This window comes from Urocampus carinirostris, chromosome 1 (genome assembly GCF_059441175.1).
Source record: "Urocampus carinirostris isolate Australia breed hairy pipefish chromosome 1, RoL_Ucar_1.0, whole genome shotgun sequence".
Classification (NCBI taxonomy): Eukaryota; Metazoa; Chordata; class Actinopteri; order Syngnathiformes; family Syngnathidae; genus Urocampus; species Urocampus carinirostris.
The window spans coordinates 24,726,575-24,751,327 of NC_142349.1; the positions used below are offsets into that span (position 1 = coordinate 24,726,575).

The window sequence follows — 24,753 nt, forward strand, 5'->3', positions numbered from 1 at the left end:
TTAAAGAACTCGAGGACACGCGCTCTCCTCTCACTTCCTGGTTGAAAATGGCGGATGAGAATGAGACAGCACCGCTGCCGGGGAAAGAAGACATGGAGGACCACGGACACTGCAGCGACTGTGAAAACGATGAGCACCACACCGACGATGGGTAAGAGCACTTGCCGGTTGTTGCACCACTGTTGGGAAATAGTCACGCAGTAATGAAATAAAGTTAATGGCGAGCGCACGCTGGCTACAGTGAGCTTGTTGGGGGGAGAAAAGGGTAGAGGATAATTGTCCCGCCCTCTGGCCTGCACTCTATTGGCTGGGCTGTACTTTTCCTTGAGTGGTCTGGAATTCGATTGGTCGGGGCAATAAAAGTGGGCGTTATCATAGCGCCCTGATCCAGGAGTTGCATGTTAGCTGGAAGTGTAAAGTGCGCTTTTAAATAAAATGTAAACATTTAACAATCACAGCTTATGCTAATCCCTTGCATCGATGCAATTTGGTCACTGTCAAGTTCAAAACTCAATTTGACGTGCTTGTTTAATGTGTTTGATCAAATGTATATGTCTGCACTGATCCCCAGTTGACGTTTTGCTCATTAGCTTCTGAAGCTACCGATGGAGAACGATGTCCCGCCTACTTGGGCCAATGGCTGGGAATGGTGTTTTCGTCATAGTTATGCGATGTGATTGGTCTGCATTGATAAAAGTGGGCGGAATTCATTAGAAACCTTTGGGCGCTTAGAAAGGCGTTGCAGTCTTAAAGAAAAACAAAACTAACTTACTACACGGACTTCTATTTCACGCAATCCCTGGTCCCAAACTTAAAATATGCGTGAAGCCTCAAGTTTTTTGCTTCAACGATTCAAGCAAGGAATAGATTTCGCGCTGATGCACCGCTGTTGACCATATTGCTGTTAAGCTGACATAGGTGTAATACTCTTTTGTCTGCGAGGGAACACATACCTGTCAACCTCCACGGCTCCATGCTATGATGTTTTTGAGCATATTTTAACAAGATAGTCTCACAAAGTTTGATACTTTTAAAATATCCAAACCCTTTCAAATGGTCAAATAAAGGGTTAAATATTTGAGAGTGATTATTACACCACAACCCACACAGCTGTTTGATGCAAATTATGGAAAGTTGATGAAAGAAATAAAGAAGGATTTAGAAAGATGGGAAATTTTGCCCTTAAGCCTCATCGGAAGAGTGGAAACAATTAGAGAGAACATATCACCAAGACTATTATTTCTGTTTCAATTTCTTCCTATTCTGATCCCGGCATCCACATTTAAAGTGTTAACATGGAGCAGCAGTCTTGTCCAAATGTGCCTGTGGAATCCTTACCATTCATATCAGTAGTGATATGGAAGAAGTTGAAAATCCAGAATGAATGGATTAAGGGGACTATTAAAACATGGTCAACTATACAAAAAAATTAAAAATATCAAGGTCTGTGAATATGGCTACAAAAATTGCGAAAAACCCAGACTTTAAACCTGATTATGGATGTAGGATTTGAAAAATGGGCACAAAAAAGGATTGATGTTGATTACCCAAATGTTCGAAGGAGAGGCATTGAAATCTTTTGAACAACTCCAACAAGAATTTGACCTACCTAGAAATGATTTTTACCAATTTTTGCAACTAAGCTATTACCTCCAGAAACATGATGAATGGAGGAAAATATGTAAGGAGCCAACTAAAGTTGAGGCATTATTAATATCATACTCAAAAGGACAATTAATAAAGGGGGTTATCTCAAAATTATATAAAGCTCTGCAAATGGATCTCAGTAATGACGAGATGGTTGTTAAGGAAAAATGGGAACAAGAAGCTAATGTAGTGATAAAAGACGACGAATAAGAAAAAACTTTGAAAGAGCGACACACAATAACCAGCAGTCCGACATGGAGGGAGTTTGAATGGAAAGTAAAAATGTGATTCCCCTATCACTTCAAAATATAAAAATACCTCAAATCTATGTTGGCGTAACTGTGGGAGGGTCGGAGACTTCACACATATTTTCTGGAATTGTCCTGTAGTATTACATTTCTGGAGAAGTATTCAGACAGAAATAAAATTAATTATTGGTTGGGAGTTTCAGTATGACCCAGTGACCTACGTATTAGGAATTTTGCCAGAAGAATAATTGACTGTTCAACATAAATATGTACTAAGGGTTATGCTTCTGGTAGCAAAGAAAATGATCACAGCTTCCTGGCTGAAACCACAACCTCCTGACATTAGACAATGGAGAGAAAAATTAAAGCAAATGTACATTATGAAAAAAATCACTGCAAGACTTCAACTGAAATTTGATCAATTCGAGAAAAGATGGAAGCTTATCACACAATTTTTACTTGATGTCTAAACACCTCACTTTTTATTTTATTTCTTTTATTAACATTTTTTTGTTGTTGTTTCCTTTGTTATTTAGGGGTATGTCAATTGTATATATTTTTTGTTTGTGTTGTTGTATGATGGATGAATCAACCCTCTGTCAAAGGGTGTGTGAGAAATAAAAAGTTATAAAAAAAATATCCAAACTCTCATTGAAAGTACACTACAGGGAATCATATGTTGATGCCGCGCAGTTTACAACCATCCCTCTTTTTGTTGCTGAGTGGAGCACAAAGAACCTTTTGTAGCTGTGAGGAAACCCCTAGAACAACACAATCCACACAAGCTGTTTGGTTTCAAATTCTTTGTCCCGCTTCCCTTGTGTTTATGCATATATGTACATATGCTTGGTCGTTCCCCCTTTGCTCCAAAGGTTCTGTGGCACACCATCTGTGCGCTGCAGCCTTCGGACAATGAGATTATCCTGTGTAAGTATGCAATGTTGGTCACAAGAAGTGGGATGAGTAGAGACATGATGGAGCGAGGAGGTGTGTGTGGCAGTGGTGAAGGTTCTGTGGTTGTGAGGTCAGATAGTGAGTTTTCTTGATGTTATGAAACATGATATCCACTTACCCAATATCTGTTTACCTTTTAGAAAATCGTATATAAATTATATTCTTTCTTCATTTTAAATATAGATACTTGCCACAACCTTTGTGTATTTTTGTGTGTGGCAGTGACAGGGGTCTGGGGGATGACAGTGGTGCCAAGAAGAAAAGAAGGAAGCAGAAGAAGAAGAAAAAGAGTGGTGCCTCCACAGAAACATCTCAGGATCCCTCTAAGGCATGAACATTTACGCTTTGACTTTGAATTTGCTACATCACAAAACTTTCAGTATATACTTTTCCCCTTGCAGCTGATTTTGAGATGGTATGGAGGCTCATCATGTTAGTATTTGTGGGCTTTTTTTTTACTCTACAGTTAGGCCCCTCCTTCACAACACTTCATTTAATGATGGGGTCATCTGCAAGTGTTGTGGAAGGCCGCTAATGAGTTTTATCACTAACATCAGGTGTTTTGGAGAAGGGAAAAAAATCTAAAACATGCAAGATGGCAGCTTTCAAGGGCTTGACTTTCATTGCCCTGACAAACCATACTTGGCTCCAGTGAAAAAAAAATCACTCTACTGTATACTAAAGCTCTTTTATAGCAGGGGTCGGGAATCTATGAATATCTAGGCATCAATTGTTACTACAGCTTATAGTCAAGGTGTCAGACCAACAGACCCCATTTGGCTTTAAACCGCAAAATAATCCTTTACATGTAAGCACATTAAATTATCTAATTTCATTGTTGAGACATTTAATGATGAAAAGCTACATAACAAACTTAAATCACCAAGACGCTCTGGCAAAGCACCTAGAATAACTTGATTGGGTAAGTGGTATGAATGGGCGGAGCTATATGCAGGGCGTGTGCACTCCTTCTCCTTGCCAAGCGCCGTCTGGACCGAAGGTTAATACGTTGGTATATTTGTTTGCTGTATTCTTTTTTGACATTTTTACTAAAGAACTTTCCTCGCACCATGTATTGAAACAATTATTTAGGACAAAAATTACATGATCTGCTAACTTACCGTGGTGGAGGAGTTTGTGTGTCCCATTGATCTTAGGAGTTATGTTGCCTGAGATTTTAAAGGGATTCCCCAAAGTTTAAAACATTTGGGCCTTCTTTTTTTTCAGCAGGAACAGCGAAGAAGGGTGAAATTGTCGGGAAGATGAATGTAGCCAAGTTCAGGACTTTACTGGGAAGGAAAAAAAAATAACTGTTAGCAATAAACCCGAGACTGGGACAGAGATTTATGTACCAACGGGACAATGATCTAATTTATAAAGCCAAATCTACAGTGGGATGCTTCACAGACAAACATATCGTTATTAGAATGGCCAAGTCTAAGTCCAGACTAGAATTCATTTGGGAATGTTTGGGTCCAGCTGAAGATAGCTGTTCACAAACATCCATCCATCCATCCCAACTCACTGATCTTGAGCTGTTTTGTAAAGAAGATTGGACAATAATTTCTGTCTTTTAAATTCTCCAAACTATGCACACCTTGCTTAGCATTTTTCATTTGTTTCAAAATATCCAATACATTTTGTTCCACTTAGTAATTTGGTCCCACTTGATTAGAAATATATATGTTTTTATTTTCTATCTTTGGCTTTGAAACTTTTGGAGCCCAATACTTTCACAAGGCACTGTGTGCCTAGTCTTTGAGTGCACAGTTTTAGGATTTTTTCACTATTTTAAAAACTTTAAAGAATAATGGTGTAGTAGAAATCAGTATAAATGTCCTGGAAATGCACTACGCTACAATAATGTGGGAAAATAAAGAACTTTTTTATCCATAATCCCTCACGAAAAATAAACCCGCACACGTCAATACACCTTATAAACACATTGTGAATGACTACCAAAAGAAATGCCATCATTACATTAACCTTTTATTATATAAGGGACTATTGTAGTGCCCACTGATTTTCTTATTATGGTAAAGATTTTTCTTAGTCATGGGTGCTCCAAACACTTCCCCCTTTTTAATGTTTTCTGTTCATCAGGGGAATTCGTTGCCCGCTGACCAGCTCCAGGAGATCCAGAAGGCCATTGAGCTCTTTTCAGTTGGCCAAGGTCCCGCCAAGACCATGAAGAAGGCCACCCGGAGGAGTTACCAGTTTTGGGACACCCAGCCTGTCCCCAAACTAGGTATAACAACACTGTCCCAACCATTGAAGAAGCAGATTGTTCCCAAGCACTTGAATTAACCACCTTTCTATATTTTGACTCCAGGCGAGACTGTGACGTCGCATGGCTCTATTGAGCCTGACAAAGACCAAATCCGTGAGGAGCCCTACAGCCTTCCACAAGGCTTCTGTTGGGACACCCTGGACTTGGGCAATCCTGCTGTGGTAAGACTTAGGCCATAGTGGATTAAAACAATTACCTTATTTGTGTTTAACACTTACTTGTGTAGCACCTGCGCCCCTAATTTTGAATAAAAATCAGATTTAAAATTTGTTTCACTTTTCATCAGCTCAAATCAAGCATTGTGACAAACGTTTTTGCTTACGTGCAACCACAATTGTTGACAACGTAAACAATGAACACAATACCATCAAAAAATGTATGATGTATCCCATGCCCTTTAAAGTCCGATTCATACACCAAAGAGTTTTGCATTTATGTAATATTTCAGGACGACTTTATGTTCTCTAGCATTCGTCTCTGGTACCATGAATGAAAATAGTGTGACAATGAGATAAAATCTAATGCCTTTTCATATGTGATCATATCACTGGTGTTCTAGTGGTTAGGTCTTGGCGTTCACTGCCGCAACCTGGGTTTTATTCCGGTTGCATGTTTTGCGATAGCGGTCGGCGATATTTTTGGACTGATCAATAATTGCACAAATAAGATGGTATACTACTGTGAAACTTTGTATACTATGTGCACCCAAACTTTGAATTATTTTTTTCAATGTAAAAAAAAACGCATAATGTACAAATGAATACTTTAGTATTGAAATTTGTACTCATGATCCAAAATAAATTAAAGCTCAAAATACCGGTAACCAATTTGCACTAATCACAGTGCAATGATGTTTTTTCGGAATTACCTGTATATGTGGTGTCAAACTTATTGGTACAGTTTTCAACAATTTGCAGATTCCACTTAAAGTTTCAATGGTTTTGGTCTTTTGTTTGTTTAAAAATATTAAGCATTCAGTTTTACAATAACTGTTGATCCACTTTACAGTACTGTTTTATTGTATTACTAAGGTCATTTTAGGGGGAAAAAAAGAAAAAAGGGGGTGTTGCCATAAAGCATAGTAATTTCAGTGCTCTTCAAATAGGTTATCAACTCATTTGTATGAAAATAGGTCGTTTCTGCAGGCTTTTGGCATCCAATTCACTGGTTTGAATCTTCAAATGGCCTCTCGGGAAAAAAATTGAGGTCTTTTTCAATATAGACACTTTCAGCAAAAAATGGATGACATATTTTCCAAAATAAAAAAATGCGCAAATTCTGACAATTTTTCCTTTTTTTTCTCTAATTTAGCTCAATGAGCTTTACACTCTTCTCAATGAGAACTACGTTGAAGACGATGACAACATGTTTCGTTTTGACTACTCCCCTTATTTTCTTATATGGTGAGTAGTTTCACACCATTTTTTGGTTCTTAATTTTTACATGTCATTGTTTCTCTTCTAAAATTATTGAATCGGAGGTATTGTTTTCTCCTTTCCACAGGGCTTTGCGCCCCCCTGGCTGGCTGCCTCAGTGGCACTGTGGGGTGAGGGTCAACTCCAACCAAAAACTGGTGGGCTTTATCAGTGCCATCCCCGCTACTATCCGCATCTACGACATGTACGCTGCTGTGTAACTGCAGGACAATACAGAGACAAAGGAGATACCGGTGTCTTCATATTTGCAATTTTAGTGAAAAGAAAATGGTGGAGATCAACTTTCTGTGCGTCCACAAGAAGCTCCGAGCCAAGAGAGTGGCCCCTGTCCTGATCCGAGAGATAACCAGACGCGTCAACCTACAGGGCATCTTCCAAGCAGTTTACACAGCCGGAGTGGTCCTTCCTAAACCTGTGGGCACCTGCAGGTGAGGTGCATGAAGTCTGTGTTTGGTGTCAAATACACATCCTTTAATCATTTTTTTTAGTTCAGAAAATAACATTTAAGTTGTCACTACACATTTTAATAGCTACAAAACTGCAAACTCTATAGTGAGATATTGAAATTGCATTTAATATCACGACTCTTCTGGTAGTCTTCCGGTTCTCAGGGAGAGGGTTTTTGTTTCTTCAGGTACTGGCATCGCTCATTGAACTCCCGCAAACTAATCGAGGTGAAGTTCTCACACTTGAGCAGGAACATGACGATGCAGCGTACCATGAAGCTGTTTCGCTTGCCTGAGGTCTGTTTGCATGGACTCAGTCAACAGGTTCTTAAATTGCACGCGCTGTATCCAACATGGACTCTGTCGCTCTTTCTGCAGGCTCCCAAGACTTCTGGTCTGCGTCTGATGACCAAGAAGGATGTGCCTGCCGTGTGCCGCCTTTTGCGCGAGTACTTGAGCCAGTTTAACCTGGTACCCGTCATGAATCAGGAAGAAGTTTCCCATTGGTTGCTGCCCCGAGAAAATATCATCGACACCTACCTTGTGGAGGTAAAGGCACTCAGTAAATTGTATATTAATGAAATCACTTGTTGCCAGTAATATAACATTACTATTGATAATACCATAATTACAGTAAATTCTGGACTACAAGCTGCCACATTTAAAACACTGACTTTAAATAGGGTTTGGTCTTTGTCCTCCGCGGTAAACGATTTGCTGCTCTTTTCCAAAACACACGAAACAATTATGACACGCTTTTGGATGAGAAATGTTCTTGTCAAAACTATTGATGTAATACAGGGGTCGGGAACCTTTTTGACTCATAAAGCCATGAAAGCAATATATTTAGACTGATTCTTTTTTCGAAAGCCATCCCATGTATTTTAGACCAAATTCAACAAATCCACCTATCCAACTCTCCAAACAAAAGCTTATTCTTCAGCGCATCTTATTTCACTGTGGCATATAATTTGAACAAATCTATGAACTAATAATAATGCCCGAGCTTGTGCCATATCAACAAATAAACCACTTTAAATTCGTCTTCCCCTGCTGTTACTTAAGATCGTTAAGTCTCAATTTGACCAGAATTCTTATCATAAATACTGCTTTCAAACCAGTGACCTTAGGGTTTAGTGCCCGCCCCGAGACTGGGAGGTCACAAGTTCGAGCCTTAGCGGAGTCATAACCAAGACTTACACCCTTGGTACTCATTGCCTCCCTGCTCTGGGTTTATGTTTCAGTGTTTGGAATTAAGGTGTTTGGCCACCTAATGAATAGTAAGAATCGAGGTGGGAAATGGTTCCAAAACAAGGTGCGAGCATAGTCCTTTTATAAAAAATGTCACAAAATACTGCAAATGAGAAGTACACCGATATATCTACCTCCAACTATGTGACTGGGTCGCAGTTGTAAGCTTGTAATCGATGTATAGATGCAGGCAAAGAGGAATGAACTATATGCGCCACTAACCCGAATCAAATTTCTCTTGGTGCTTGCCTGGCATTTTCGGGTATTAGTTTGCTCTCTCATGAAGCGTAGTTTTTATAAGCTTCTATATAAACGATTCCATAGAGAAGTACAGCCGATACAGAATCTAATGTTGTCAAACCATAACTGTTAACTGAAGTTGGGATTCTGCCCTGTGTATTTTGGATCAAACAGGGCACATATTGTGTTGCTTCGGCTTTGCATATAGTAAAGTTGAATTGATACAGGAAATGGCCCTCATTTTATCTCTAAGCCATATATACTCATGAAAAGAGAACCACCTGGCTTGTGGGCCATACGTTCCCGACCCCTGATATAATTCATAAGCGGAGCAAAAAACAACAGTACTTTATTAATTATTTACAACATATTCACGGTATTTCAACTTTTTTCACCCATATATGAAGTAATCAATTTGTACATCTGAATTGAACTGCAGTGGAAGTTATCCATCAAAAACGCTACTCTTCTTTCTGTATCATCTGCGTTAATGTCAGGTCACTGAAGTTTCCTATAATCATCAAGGAACGATGACAAGCGAATGCAATTTGACCTAGTTCCACGGCAACTGCTAAAGATCACTCCCACGTCTGTGTTACTCTCTAGCACTGTTCGCCACAGGATTGGTTTCCTGGCGCTCGTCTTTGTAATCGCTACCTTTAATGGTCACATGTAGGCCTGGGCAATAAAACCATAACAATATATATTGTTATATGGTTTTTGCCTCGATAAATAATAAAAATGTTTGATAAAAGTTGATCATTTAGACTCTAATTACTACCTGACCACCAAAGAAAAATTTGGGCGCTAATGCTATGAAAACGCAAGTTCCAGACTTGCATTCAGGAGACGAAGAAGGTGTCAAGGACCTGCCAATCAGTTCACAGGAATAGCGGCTCACACAAGGGAAGCGAAAGTACTACAAGATGGTGAAAATGAGTGATAAAGAGAAGAATAACACCAAGCGTACTCACTCAAAGCATGCTGAAAGAGTTGTAGAGAGGAGAGGCCCCCATCTCTTCATTCTTCGGAGGTATTTTTGCCACTTACGAGATTGACAAAAAGGAAAAATGTGGTTTGATCGTTTCCACGACAAACTCCATTGAAAACTTAATCGATTGCTAGAATACATTGAAGGAAAAACAATTCAGTCCGAACGAGTGCTTGCTGATGTTAAGCACCGGGCCAATTTATTCTCGCCCGAATTCTTTTATGCAATCAAATGCCTGCAGATGAGTGTAGCATGGGCATCTTAGCTGGAAAACAGACAATAGCTTGAAGCTTTACCCGGTACCTTGTCAAATTTGATCACAATCTGATAAACTAAACATTGTATTTAACGCATTTTTCTAACGGTGGGTGTAGGGGTTTCCAAAAGTGGCCATTTGGAGACATGTTTTACTTTGGCCAATTTTTTAGACAGTTTGAAAAAGTTTTAAATGTTTTGACCTCTCTTTCTTTTCTTATGAATGGTGTGTTATACTCTAGAACAGGGGTCGGAACCTTTTTGACTCAAAGAGCCATAAAAGCAAAATATATTAATTTTATTTTGGGAAAGAGCCACACCATATATTATGAGACAAATTTACTCAATTGCTAAACCCGCGCCCAAGACAAAAGCTTATTCTTCAGCACATTTATTTTTGATGATTTGACAAAAATTATGAAAAGAGAATAATGCCAGAGCCCGTGTCCCAAAATCAACAAACGTACCACTTTAAACTTGTCTCTTTCTTGCAATTATTCAAGATCGGTTAAACTCATTTTGACCCTTTTTTTCATACATATTGGTTTCAAAAGCAGATGCAAGCAGTTATTTTGTAAAAACGTCACAACATTCTGCAAACAGGGAGCCTGATGCGTTTACCTTTGGCGCAGTCGGCGTAGGGCGAGAAATGGGAGGGAGTGCTTGCACTTTTTGCATAGCTCCACCCATCCCTCCCACTCACCCAATCAAATAACTTTAAGTTCTCTTCCGGTGTTTTGGCGTATTTACAGTTTGTTCTGTGGATTTCATCACAAGGTATCTGAACACTGAACAAATATTATATAGTGAGCTTTTATATAAAGGATTCTTTACCATTGTACAGCCAAAACGAGGTTGTGGTGTTTTTTTTTTATTTATTTTTTTGTGACACCTTGACTGTAAATTGTAGTGAAAAAGGTGCCCTATATGTTCTGCGAAGTACTGCTTTGTAATTCATCTTTGGTTTGTCTTTGCGTGTCTGAACAGGATTAATGGCTCAAATTTGTCTCTGAGCCACAGGTACTCATAGACAGAGCAATATATGGCTCGCGAGCCATAGGTTCCCGACCCCTGCTCTACAATTATGTGCTAAAACAGGTGTATTGCAACAAGGAACGTCCAACGATGCAGAAATTATTTTAGGTGGATTTTCTTTTTTAATCTGTTGCCATTATTAAATTATATTAAATAAATAATAAATAATTTAATATAATATTTAATAATGTCGACAGAGTAAAAAATTTACACTGTTGTATTCACTGAACTGTCCTCGAAGTAACAAGTTCCTGTTTGCAAGCTGACTACCAGGGGACTTTTTGGTGAGCCTTCCCAGCTTTGTAGTTTTCGGGTATCTTGTTTCAGACTGATGGTGGTGTGTCTGTGATAAGTACTTTTGAAATGCTCAGCATATCTTAAACCCAAGAGTTTATGGTTACCAATGATACGTGGCATGAAATTTAAGTGACTGGTGACATATTAAAGACACGACTTTGCTTCTCAAAAGTCTGTTAAGGGGGTTAAATTATGAGCATTTTTGAAATTGTGGCTACAATTTTGACAACGCATCTGGAGAAAGTCCAGGTTTCTTTATTCCGGGTTATCCCGCAGTATGTTAAATTTAAAGGTTCATCCCAGAAGAGTAATGAAAGATGAATTAAGTAGTAGAATAACTTTTCACAACTTTTTTTTTTCTTGACAGAATGAAGGCAAAGTGACAGATTTCCTGAGTTTCTATACGCTGCCGTCCACCATCATGAATCACCCAGTGCATCGCACCCTCAAAGCTGCATACTCCTTTTACAACGTTCACACCTCCACCCCACTGCTGGACCTCATGTCTGACGCCCTCATCCTGGCTAAATCGGTGTGTAATATGTAAAGATGTATTGTGTATACTGTTTATGCTGTCAGTTTTCATCAAAGTGAGCTAAAAATACATTTGTTATTGTTTTTTGCTATGCAGAAAGGGTTTGACGTCTTTAACGCACTGGACCTCATGGAAAACAAGACTTTTTTGGAGAAGCTTAAGTTCGGCATTGGCGATGGCAATCTACAGTATTATCTTTACAATTGGAAATGTCCCAGTATGGGCTCCGAAAAGGTAAATTGCCCGTTGCAGAATTTGTTTTCGCGTAGTCACTAGGTCCAGAGGAAACACAAGTTGTTTGTACCAGCACCTTAAAAATTATCACGGCATGTAAAAAGAATTACAAGTAAAAGACAAAGAAGGTGCATCTACAAGTGGACTGAGAGGTAAACAAACCTCCATCAAAGCGGCATTTCATTTGCGCCCTTCACGCCGTACGAAAAAGGTTCGCAAAAGCACAAAGAAATAACCAATGCTGTGACTCCAGCTAAAAATGTCTAATAGATAGATAGATAGATAGATAGATACTTTGTTCATCCCCGAAGGGAAATTCACATTTCCAGCAGCATCCCTGAGCTGAGAACAATCGAGAACAATCGAAAATAACACGGGAGCTGCTGGAGTATAAGTGCCCAACCCCAAAACTGCATTATCGATTAGAGGTAACACTTTTTATTTATGCAAGTTAATGAGTGAAATGTTTTAATAAGAGTAATAATTAGTTGTAGCAGTAGTGTTAATAAGTTAGCAGGAATGGTGGGTTTGAATTAATACTTGAATACCTTTCTTGCACTGATGAACATGCTGGGGAGCCAAGGGGGCGCCAGCCTGCAAAAGTTTGGGAACCATGGTTTAAACCATTGCAGATCTTGCTATCCAAATAATGTTTTTTGTTTTTCCGCAGGTTGGCCTGGTCCTGCAGTGACACCCGCAAGCTACCCTGCCCAACATCAATAGCATCAAGTGTTACAATATCAATGCGCCTACACCATCGCACCGGTCAGCTGACTGATGGGCTTGTAGACTCTTTGGAGAGAGGAAACTTGCCGCCCTTTTTTTTCTTCTTCTTTTTTTTTTTTTTTAGTACTTTTTTTTAACTGTTTTTGAGCTGCACTACCCTTGCCAGGCAGCGGGGAATTGACCCTCTGATTTCACATGAACCTTAAAACTGTTGCGGTTACACTGAAGCCAATGTTTGAGGTCTGCGGGTGATTGTAACTAAAAACAAACTCTGCCAGGAAGACTGTCCCATTAACAATAAAAAAAAAAGTTAATAATCAAAAACAAATCTGCTAATTTATGCCCCCACGCGCACCACTACTGTTTTAATTTTGTATTTTTTTTCCCATGGAATTGAAATAAAACATGGGGTAGATAACAAATTTTAAAGATTGTTTTAAACGGAAAGGCTCATGATTTTGTGGTAGTAAACTTATGATACTAGCAAGGGCTTTTTCCTCATTCCCTCATGATCATCCCTAATTTACTTAAAGTGCCGTCATTCTAAAAGAATCCAAATGTACAAAGATTAAAAAAAACAACTGGCATGGTCTGTACACCGTGCTGTGATTGTCTGCAGCAGACTTTGACACCTGTTATCAATAAACATGCTGTTAAAGAAAAAAACTTTTATTTGCTCAAGCGTTCCATTTTCCCACGAGGTATTATGATAATGACGGCAAACTTGCAACAATAGAAAACTCTAGTGGATAATGCACTCTCATCATGCAGTTCAATCATGAATGCTGCAAGAGTGACAACAAAAAGTTGTCTGTGTGGGTTTTTTTTTCCACTTTGAAGAAAAGAAATAAATGCTACTATCAATTTCTCTTGTTATTCTTCCCCCTCTTAAAAGATGCTGTCCTGAATCTTGAAACTTTGTTACTTTCTGCCACCATCTCCTGGGTTAAAGTAATGATTGCACCCTCTTTCAGCTATCTCCTCCGAAACATGCATATCTTAGATGCTCGAATAAACTACTTTTTGGGTTTGTGACGGTATTTGAAGCAGGACTTTTCTCACCATAACAATTTTTATGATACACTAACAAAAACTGATGTGTTGCCCGTCCTGGTACAGCGATGCTAAAAGGATATAGGTGCGGTGGGAAAAGAACTACAATTGCTCTTTAAACTCAATTGAGCATTGTTAATACATACTTAAAAGAAAAAATATTCTGCTTTAACTTTTTAAGGACACCTCAAACAATGCCCTTAACCTTTAAAGATATAGCAGGGTAACTAGCATTTTCAAGCTGTTGTTGGTGTTTGGCACAAAACGCGAACAGTTTGATACATGTTTTTTAAAATTGTATTGTATGACCACAGTAGGTTGTGACCATGTTATTATCAGATTGTAATTATTAGACGTTATTATAGGCTCTGTCAACCACTAAAGCCTTATGCCAGTTAGAAATTAAATGTCCTGTAAAATCACAATGACCCATCACCTTTGAGCTATTTACAGAAACGGTCTGCCGGTTACGTAGGTGTTCTTGTTTTTGGAGAGAATAGGAGAAAAGTACAAATAGTTGGTAGCCAGCCCCAGGAAGAGACCAAGTGATGCTAATGTTATGGCTGGCACTTGACAGGAAAATCATGTCTAGCCTGATCGGACATTTTACAAGAAATACGACCAAGTTACCCTATTTTTTTGTTTTTAAATGACTGTGTTCCTGATCACCTACCTTTTATGACATGTTCAGACCAGATTGTAACACACAGATATTTGGGTATTAAGTCTGCTCTACTAAGCCTCGATAATCATGTTTGTCGCCTCTTGGTTGATAATTTCTTCTCTCGCCCTGAGATGTAACGAATGTGGGGAGACAAAAAACACTTTAAACCAGAGCTCAGAAATCCTTTGTCTTGCGAACCATGTATGGCTTTTTTCATGAGAGCATATGGCTCCGAGATAGATTATATACCCATCAAAATTTCCTCCATAGCGTTTCAATCCGACCAAGCGCTTAGTCCAGTCAACTGTACATGCATAGCTGACTTAGCCCTTTTAGAATTATTGGTTCAGTATATAAATCGCAAACTCCTGACTACAGTTAATAGTCCTGGTGTCACACTAACAGACCCCGTTTTAGCTGTACGTCGCTAAAGAGTCCTTTTATATGGAAACTTATTAAACAATCTAGGTTCACTGTTTAGACACTTTATGATAAAAACCCACAGAAAAATTGTAAACCACCAGAAACGCTAGCCAAGCACAAATAGGAATTTGATTGGATGAGCGGTGGGGGTGGTTCTAGCTATGCACACAGTGCACTTCAGCCTGCACCGAAGGTAAATACGTCAGTATCCTCATTTGAAGTATTTTGACTCCTCACACTTTGTTTTGGAGGCATTATTTATGAAAAACATTAAGGTCAAAAAGAGCGTCAACGATTTTAAGTAGTTGCATGAGGAGTTAATTGGTATTTTTGTTGATAAGGGAAACTGGCATTAGTGTTATTCAATAAATTTTAGCAAATTGTCCACCCTCACACTGAAATAAAATGCACTGATAGATATAATATTGTCATGAGAGCAGATTGGCTGAAACTTGTCTTTTGACAGTTGGGGTTTAGTCCAGTACACTAAGGACGTAACTTTACCCTCAGTTTATAGTCCAGGTGTCACCAACGGAGCCTGTTTTGGCTGTCAATCGCTAAATAATCGTTTATATGGAAGCTCATTAAACAATCTATATTGATTGTTGAGACACGTCATGATGTAAAGCTACATAGCATGTTTTAAACACCCAGAAGCTCTTACCATAGCACCTAAATCCAGACATGGGGACTTGAGACTTAGTGACTTGGACTCGAGTCGACTCGAGTCGCTGTTTTTATGACTTGTGACTTGACTTGGACTTGGCAATCTAAGACTCGGGACTTGACTTGTGACTTGACTTGCCCAAGAAAAAAATACTTGGGACTTACTTGGGACTTGAAGGTGAAGACTTGAGACTTACTTGAGACTTGCACATGTGTGACTTGGTCCCATGTCTGCCTAAATCTATTTGGGTGAGCGGTAGGGCTGGGTGGAGTTATACACAGGACGCACGCACTACTTTGCACAGTTCGGTCTCCACTGAAGGTAAATACGTTGGTATCCTCGTTAGCTGAATTTTGTGACATTGTTAAAAAAATAACTTTGCTTACACCTTGGTATGCAGCCATTATTTAGGACAAAAATGACGGTCAAAATGAGCCTTAACACTATTGACTGCGAGAGATTTAAAATTTTAAGTGGTATATTTGTTTATAGGTACACAGGTTCTGGCATTGCTATTTCATCAATCTTATCAAATGTCACACATCAAAATGTGATGAAAATGAGCTTTTGTCTGGAGCGTGGTTTTGTTGAATTTTGTCTCAAAATATATGGTGTGGCGCTTTCAAAAATAAATAATTTGCTTTTATGGCTCCCTGAGTCAAAAAGGTTCCTGACCCCTAGTGTAGACCCACAATAACACCAAACCGTGTCTGTTGGACCCATCCAGTATGGCGTGTCGACACAATAGCAATTCGAACCATTTTTGTAGTCTTTGCTATAGCTCGGACAGGATTGAACCCCTGACCTCAAAGTCTTGCACCAGACTCTCCTGCAAAGCCGTTGACTGATAGCATGTATGTGTGGTTATGCCTGTAGGATATTTGGAGATGGAGCTAAATTTCCTGTGGAACTTTGATACATTGTGAGGCATGGTTAGCTCCATTACCTGTGTTAATGGAACGTTTTCTTTTGAATACCACAGCATATGTCAGTCTGACGTTACACAGTGACTTTCTAGAACCTGACAAGCAGGTTAGTGGCAGCTCATACTCTCAGTCTGCTTTTTTGCTTTCACTCAAGGAAAAGGAATTTCCAGAATGATACTGATTGGTGGATTTTACTTGGTCATTCCAATAAACTGTACAGACTTCAGCTTTCACTTTCAAATCTGATGAGATCACTCCAAGTACAGCCTTTTCTTCACTGGTGAGCGTCTCAATCAGGCAGATTAGGGAGAAGTCAAGCAATGTGGCTCACTGTGGCTATTATTGGCTTAACATTTCTTATCTTTGCTTTTAAATATATCTTCCCTTGGTCCGAAAACAATCCCTTTAAGACGGACACCCGAGAACCCCTGAAACCGATGGTCCACAGCAGCAAAGAAAAGAATAAGGTGTTGAAGCAAGGTAAGCCTGCCATTGCTGTTTACGCTTCTTATAAAAACACCAAGGAACCCTTCATTAATAGTATCTTCTTCTGTCACAGTTTCTTACATGAAGAGACCGTTCGATCTACCTTTGCGCCCTGAGAGTTGCACCACCCTTCCTAATTTTTAAACCTGCACCCAATACAACAAACTGTGTATTAGAATTATGACACTTAATGTCATATATATGTAAACATAAATGACAAAAGAAGTAAAAACAAAAGTAAAAGCAAAAAGATTCAGAAAGGGGGTGGTGAAAATTTCCTATTCTTGGGTGCATCGCAGTTTTGACGTGAAATTTTCTGAATCGATTCGTAAAAGTCAACATTTTGATCATTAAAATCTGTCGAATAGCATTGAAAATAAAATGGTTAGAAGTAAGGTCTTTAAACGAGTACAGTGAGACCTCGCTACTTCGCGGTTCGATGTTCGCGGATTCAGAGCTTCGCGGTCTGTAACGGTATTTTTTTTTTTTTGAAGGGGCGTCACTACTTTTTGCAGGAATCCCCCTCGGCCGACGACCCTAGCACGGCGCACCGTTCTCGTTTCCCGGTGTTGTGCCTAAATCCGACTCCCGTACACTGCTTATCCTCAGTAGGGTCGCGTTCATCCCAGCTCTCCTCGGGCAGTGGGCAGGGGACACCCTGAACTGGTTGCCAGCCAGTTGCAGGGCACACAGAGACAGAAAACTACAAATGTTTATATCATACAGGGTGGAATATAATATTTAAAAATAATTATATTATCGTGTCATAATCAAAATCATAATTTAAATTGTGGGATACCCAAACATTTCCACCACTAACCTATGCTGTACTCTCACATAACAGATATACAAAGTGAGAACAGAGACATAATAGATTTGCAAATAAAATACAGCTATATTAACGGCTCATTTGACAAAAAAAAAAAACAGTTTGGAGAACTTCAATAAAAGATTATTTCATGAATCATTTACCCTGCCTTTCCCCCATTTCACCAGCAGTCGTTTTTCTAAACATGGGAGGATTTACCAAAATTTGTGGTACCCCAGAAACGCTTCTTACTATAACACCTTACATAAAATGCAAACAGCACTACAGTTTGTGATGTAGTTGTTTATCACTTAGCATTGTCTTTAGGCTTCCTGGCCAGTAGAATTCCAGAGAACTTGGATGCTGTCATCATCGGGAGTGGAATCGGTGGCCTGGGCCTGGCTGTGCTGCTGGCTAAAGTTGGAAAAAAAGTACTTGTTCTGGAGCAGCATGACCGGGCAGGCGGATGCTGCCACACCTTCACGGAGAAGGGTTTTGAGTTTGACGTCGGTAAGAAAAACATTTGAATTGTTTATTTTTTTTTTTTTCCATATATATTTGAGTAGAGTAGGCGGATGCTGCAACTCATTCACAGAGGAGGGGTTTCAAGCAACTACGTCATTGTTGCCATGCAAGTTACCGCACGTTATGAAAAAAACATGAATCAATCTGTGAGAGAACGTCATTGTTTTGCTAGCTTCCATTTATTTGAAACAATGGATATACGAAAGCGGTTTTAAAAAAAACACTGTCAGGCTCGGTCACCAGCCCAGATGTTGTCAGTGCAAAGGTAGAAGGAGGAAAAAATTAGAGCCGTAGGACCGGGCGGCCACGCATAATCGAAATGCATACGCCTCTGTTGTAGTGTTGGGAATCCCGTCTCTCTTTGGAGAACTGGCTTTTTTGGCTTTCACAGAGCACACAAAGACAGACAACCATTCACTCGCTCATTCACACCCAGGGACATTTAGAATCTGCCAATTAGCCTGACATGCAGGTTTTTGTAATGTTTGAGGGAAAAAAAAACACGCCCGAAGAAAGCCCACGCAATCACGGAGAGAACATGCAAACGCCACACAGGAAGGCTAGTAGCTGGATTTGAACCCACTACCTCAGAACTGTGCCCCGGACGCGCTAACCACTCATATGCCATGCCGCCCTCTATTAAAATTATAATAGAATTCATTTTCTTCACTCTCCAGGAATTTTTTTTTTTTACACTAAGCAACTTTAAATTCAATTAACTCCGAACAAACACAACAAAATGTAAATTCAAAACATTGACTTTGCCGTGCAACAACAACAAAATTGACAACAATAAAATTAAAGTAAATTGTTTTCGTACCATAGGAATCCACTATGTTGGCGAGCTGCTGGAGCACAGGCCGTTCCGCTGCATGTTGGACCAAATGACCAATGGTCAGCTGCAGTGGGAGCCGCTGGAGAACCCGTTTGACCACGTTGTGATCGGGCCCCCAGAAAATCGTCGACGCTATCCAATCTATAGCGGTAGCAGACGATTCCCTGAAGAGTTGAAGAAGTGTTTTCCCGGCGAGGAGATGGCTATCGATGAGTACATGAGACTGGTCAAGGTGAGGAAAAAAACGTCTGGCTGGACTACATTTCCTGGCATGACACTCAAGTTAAGTTTCTGCAATGCTGGGACCCATTACCAATTTTTGTTCTTTTCTTTTCTATGTATTAATTTGTCAGTATTTTTTATGACTGTGCCATTCGTTGTAGTAACACTTGCTTTGTGTTGGCTGTTTAATGGATTAATGCAATCAGAGCCTGAGTCCAAGCCCGACACGGCCCAAATTTTGGCCCGGGTCAGGCCTAAAATCCCCCGCCATTGATCTTTTGTGTCGCAGCCTCTCTCTCACTCTTAAGGTTCCATCCTGGATTCCTAAAGGTTTATGGCAAAATGTTTAAAATCTCAAAATGACTGACGGCCTTGAAATGCTCGCGTCAACTCTTAAGAAAATCTTTCATCAATGGAAAATTGCTGGTCAAGACACAGAAATAAAAAATATATACATGTTTATATAGTCTTAGATTTTGTTACAAAAGACAGGCTTTAGTTTGTTTTCACAAATAAAATAGGACATTTTGGGTTTTCTTCGGTCTCTGGCCTGCAAATCAAGTTAATTTGACGTGCTTGGGCTGGGTTGGGCTTTAATTCTCGCAGGTCTGTGGCTGGATTTCCTAGACTCGATCTTACCTCTAGGTACAATGTATTAACATCTGTACATTCACAACTACTTCAGGCAAACCCCCTAATTTGAGACAAGAATACTTGTACTTACGCGCACCACTTGTTTCTCCAGAGGTGGCCATTGTGAATGTATGTCGTACTTGCAGCAAACAGGCCAAGGAATCTGGGTCATGACTGTGCTGAAGCAGTTTCCTACGTTCCTGGTCGAGGTGCTCATCCGCAGCGGTCTGGTCGGATATCTGTCATCCTTCTTCAAAATGGCACCCCACAGCCTTACAGAAATTGTCAACAGGCTGACTGAGAACAAGGACCTCCGGGCTGTGTTCTCCTACATCTTCGGTACCTATGGTAAGTTTAAATTTTGGCTAACGTTGCAGAAAGAAGCTTGAAAAATGAAGAAAACTATTTTAGTTGCGGGCTAATACATTTGTTACTCAAATTGCACACTTTGGAACAAAAGTGATCATCATTCACAAAGTTTGTGAAGGGACACTTAAAGACCTGAGCTTCACTCAAAGTGTAAAGATTTTCATCTTAGCCATAAAGTTAGCTTATTTGGCATTGCTGAGGCTTTTAAAAAGGAAGAAAGAAAGGAATCTTCTCTTTTCTCTTCGATTCGATTTGATTCTATTCTAGTTTAGTCTAGTCTATGCTATGCTTCATTTACCAGTCTGAGCTACAATTTTGACATTGATGCCAATGCTAAGAGAACAACAAATAACCCTGTCTGTGTCTTTGATTTTTTTTGTACTCTGAGGTAATATGCCAAAAGATGCCAGCTTCGCCATGCACAGCCTGCTGGTCACTCATTACCTAAATGGGGCCTGGTATCCAAAGGGGGGCGCCAGTGAGATCGCCTACCACATGATCCCCATCATCGAAAAGGCCGGAGGTGCTGTCCTGGTGCGAGCGCCGGTAAATCGAATCCTGTTCAATGATGCTCGTGAAGCGTGTGGTGCGTAGTCTCGCTGTGGCCAAATTGTAATGTCGTCACTGTTGACTTGTTTTAACGGTCTCTGGTTTGGCTCCACTAGGTGTGAGTGTGATGAAGGGGCAGGAGGAGGTACATATCCATGCTCCTATTGTCATCTCAAATGCAGGTATTTTCAACACCTACCAGCAGTTGCTACCCAAAGAGCTACAGACCATGCCAGGTAGGAATTTTCAAAGAATGGGTTATTTGTTTATTGCAAGATATATATATATTTTAAATGACCATGTCTACTTGCACTGCTGGGCTAGAAAACCTTTGTATTCGTGGCAGTAGTGTTAGCTTATGTGCTCTGGCACTTATTAGTTTAGACCTATGTTTGGAGTGACATCACAGACACTTAAATACTGCCCGTGGGTTTGGGGTGGTTCAAATTGAAAAATGATCTTTCCTAATCTAACTTCAAACTACCTGCTGCTTGCACTTTCTCTCCATCCTTCAACAATGGGATTTCATGTGCTTTACGGCTCTTGAGAATCCATATGAACCATTCGATTTCCAACAGATAAGGCTTGAAATGGGTTTGAGCTCAACGCAGATTATTTTACTGTAGCAATTCAGAGGCAACTGAGCATGATGAAGCACGGGGCAGGTGGCCTCAGCATTTTTGTGGGGCTGGACGGCACCAAGGAGGACCTTGGACTCAAAGCCGACAACTACTGGATCTTTAAAGAGAACAATATTGATGAATTGTAAGTTGAATGTTTGTTATCATTTACACATGGGAACTATTTCAAATGAACAAATCTATTTCTATTTCTTGATACCATATTTAGTAAAATTTCATCATTAAAAGTGAAAAGGGTCTTGGTTTTTTTGTCTTTTTGTCGCTCAGAGTGACGGAGTACATCGTTGGTGACAGAGAAGAGTCCTGCAAAAACATCCCTATCTTGTTTGTTGCCTCCCCGTCTGCTAAGGATCCTACCTGGGCGGAGAGGTCACCAGGTACTTTAAATTTGGGGGATCAGCATATGGTTCGATTTTGTTGGCGGCATACTGTAAATCTTGACAATAATAAGTTTCATTTGGTGTGACACGGTGTAGGCAAGTCCACACTGAGTCTGGTAAGCGCTGCAAATTACAACTGGTTCGAGGAGTGGAAGGACGACAAGGTGACTAACCGGGCATTGGGCTACAAGGAGTTAAAAGAGGCCTTTATCGAGACGGCGCTTCAAATGGTGTTGGAACTTTTCCCTAAAATCTCCAAGGACATGGTAATATTATCATCGATTGGTCTGCAATGATGTCAAATGTGTCGTTGGTTGGTGGCATGTCGATTGTTGGTCTACATATGCCCTCCCTCGTTTATGGTCCACACATCATCTGGAAAATGGCTGTATAAAAACACTATTTCCACGCTGGTGTAGGTTGAGTACATTGAGGCCGGCACGCCTATCACCAACACACACTACATTGGTGCCCCCAAAGGAGAGTTCTATGGAGCCGACCACGGTATTGAACGCTTCACTCCGGAACTCAACGCCAACATGAGGCCTCAGACCCCACTTAAGAACCTCTACTTGACAGGTAGCTATGTCAACCAATCCAACCCAACTAGGGATCCCAAGAAAAGAACCGCAGGTTCGAGAGCGTTTTCCATTCCGGCCCCGATGTTGTGGAATGCTCTGCCACCTGAGATTCGATCTGCAACCTCAGTGGGACTGTTTAAATCTAGGCTTTAAACACACTTCTAGTCTTTTTGTAGTTTATGAATGACCTACATTTCCTGTCGATGATATCTGTGTATTAATTGTTATTGCAACATCCTTTGCTGTCTGGTAATCCTGAAAGGGGGGGATACCACATGTGCGGTCCCTTCTCAAGGTTTCTTCATTTTCCTCATGTTGAGGTTTTTGCGTTTTTTCTTGCACTCATGTTGGTTTTAGATCAGGGGATTGTGTAATAATAGTCTGTAGTTTGCAATAATCTGTGGTCTGTGCAGCCCTTTGAGACTCTTTGTGATTAAGGGCTAGACAAATAAACATGACTTGACTGCTTTGGGAGGTCTTCATTGACTTGAAAAGCGCTAAATAAATGCAGACTATTTAACATTTGACAAAACAATCATGACGGAAATTAGCAGCTCCGATGCATGTAGCTTCAAATATGTTTTTAACAAGTTTTAATTATTTCATCACATGCAAGCACAATCCCCATTTTTGGAATCATACAGGCTTATGAATAAATTGTGTTTATTTATCGATAAAATAAGTCACTTTTTCACATTTTTATCAAGCACAAGCCTATCAGTGACTTTGGAGTCCCATTGTGAATTCCCCTTATAAAAGATATACAATCTTTTTTAAAACAATTAGCTACACATTAAAGTCTACTGCGCTGAAGGCCAACATTAAAATCGTAATATTTTGTAAATTATTTTATATCATATATATTTCTTATTCATCAAGAAAAAGACAATACATCAAGTCTTTCACAACACAAAAAATCAAATGATGAGAAAAAAAAACCTGCTTACTTGCCCTTTTGCCTTTTGATGAAAATAAGTGCTCAATTTCTTACTCAAACCAAACCAGACACTGTATCGGCAACTTTGTTAAATGTAATCAATTAAAGTGGTATCAAAGTCATACTTTTGACTGTATGAAGCTCTTCAAATCACTTCAAATGCTTTCCTTGGTACCAAGATTCAAGTAGATGGTAATATCTAGATAGAAACATCAATATTTTGAGTTTAACTATGTGACAGGTTAGGAGCCCTCCCTTCCACCCAAAACTGCAAAGGAATGAATTTTAAACTTTCAACTGTGAAAGAATTAACGTTATTTGTGCGGACCAAAATAATATTAATGTTATTTCTCCCAAACTGTAATTATTTACTTTGAAATGTAGATCTTTTTAGTTGAATACAAAACTGCTATTACAAATATACAACCAGCCTGCTCTGGAAATGTTTGGCCCCAAAGGTTCAAACATCATGTCATCAATTGAGTGTCACATTTTATGTATTCACATTTGCGCATATGTGTCGTAGGTCAGGATGTGTTCCTGGGCGGTTTTATGGGCGCCCTAGTTGGCGCAATGACCTGCGGCTCTGCAATCCTCCATCGCAACTTGCATGTGGATTCCATCGTGTTGGCCCTGAAGAGCAAGTTTCTCAACGGCAAACTGAAAGGGGTGTAAACCGGCTCGAGGGCTGCTAGCTCGTACTTCATGAGTCAATTTCCAAAGGCTGCCTTAAGATTGTTTCTTAAAAGTGCCTTCAAGTTTACATTTTTAAATACTTCAACACACACTCCATGTTTTAAAATGAGGTGGAATATATCTACACGAGCACTTTATTTTGACTTTAAAAAAATGCAGTACTGTAGGTGGTTGTCCGGTGCAAATATAGAAAAAGTTCACTTCACACCATGCGCAGGAACAATATGTCACAACACAGTGACCCCTCGATTAACATGGGTGTTAGCAGTGTCTGAAACTTGTGACAAAAAGTTAACGGACACCAAAGCAGACAACTCTGAAAAGTTGCCTGCCCAGCCATAAAGTTGCCTGCCCCATTTTTCACAAGTTGTTATTTCAGACACTGGTGTTAGGTTTCAAAACGAACCTGCGATACGCGAAATCTGTTAAGTTCAAACCTTTATTCTTTTTACAATAATTTACAGGTTTTAGTATTCATTTACCAAATCAAAGTGCTCTACAGTTTATTTTTAAACATGTCTTTGTTCATTTTTTACCAATACTTACTCTCTTAGGACCGTTTTAACCAATCAAAACAAATCACATTGCATGATGAAAATCTGTGAATCAGCAAGACCGTGAAAGATGAACCATGTTATAGAAGTGATTACTGTATTTTGAAATAGAAATGTGCCTGATATGCTCAACTCTGCTCTTTTGACTTATGGAGACTTTTGTTGAAAGGGCTCTGCAAATAAACTTAACAATACTAAAAGAAAAAGGATGAAAATCAT

At 39.7% G+C, this 24,753-nt stretch overlaps 2 protein-coding genes across 3 annotated transcripts; both read left to right on the forward strand.

Moving 5' to 3' along the window:
- On the forward strand, positions 1-13,449 carry LOC148374039 (glycylpeptide N-tetradecanoyltransferase 1-like). Its single transcript, XM_088331769.1, has 12 exons — positions 1-151; positions 3,072-3,177; positions 4,953-5,097; positions 5,182-5,300; positions 6,451-6,542; positions 6,643-6,759; positions 6,833-7,003; positions 7,210-7,318; positions 7,400-7,570; positions 11,458-11,622; positions 11,722-11,859; positions 12,530-13,449. The coding sequence occupies exons 1-12, from the start codon at positions 48-50 to the stop codon at positions 12,548-12,550; spliced, it is 1,458 nt and encodes a 485-aa protein (XP_088187895.1). The 5' UTR covers positions 1-47; the 3' UTR covers positions 12,551-13,449.
- Positions 13,450-16,449: 3,000 nt separating this feature from the next.
- LOC148374040 (all-trans-retinol 13,14-reductase-like) lies at positions 16,450-24,740 on the forward strand. Of its 2 annotated transcripts, XM_088331602.1 has the most exons (12): positions 16,450-16,598; positions 16,729-16,798; positions 17,940-18,122; positions 18,963-19,204; positions 19,974-20,175; positions 20,585-20,782; positions 20,862-20,981; positions 21,372-21,510; positions 21,654-21,763; positions 21,863-22,032; positions 22,186-22,345; positions 23,811-24,740. In XM_088331602.1, the coding sequence occupies exons 2-12, from the start codon at positions 16,756-16,758 to the stop codon at positions 23,957-23,959; spliced, it is 1,716 nt and encodes a 571-aa protein (XP_088187728.1). In that variant the 5' UTR covers positions 16,450-16,598; positions 16,729-16,755; the 3' UTR covers positions 23,960-24,740. The 2 variants fall into 2 exon arrangements, with proteins under 2 accessions (XP_088187728.1, XP_088187720.1); XM_088331594.1 differs by having other exon boundaries at positions 16,506-16,798.
- Positions 24,741-24,753: the final 13 nt, after the last annotated feature.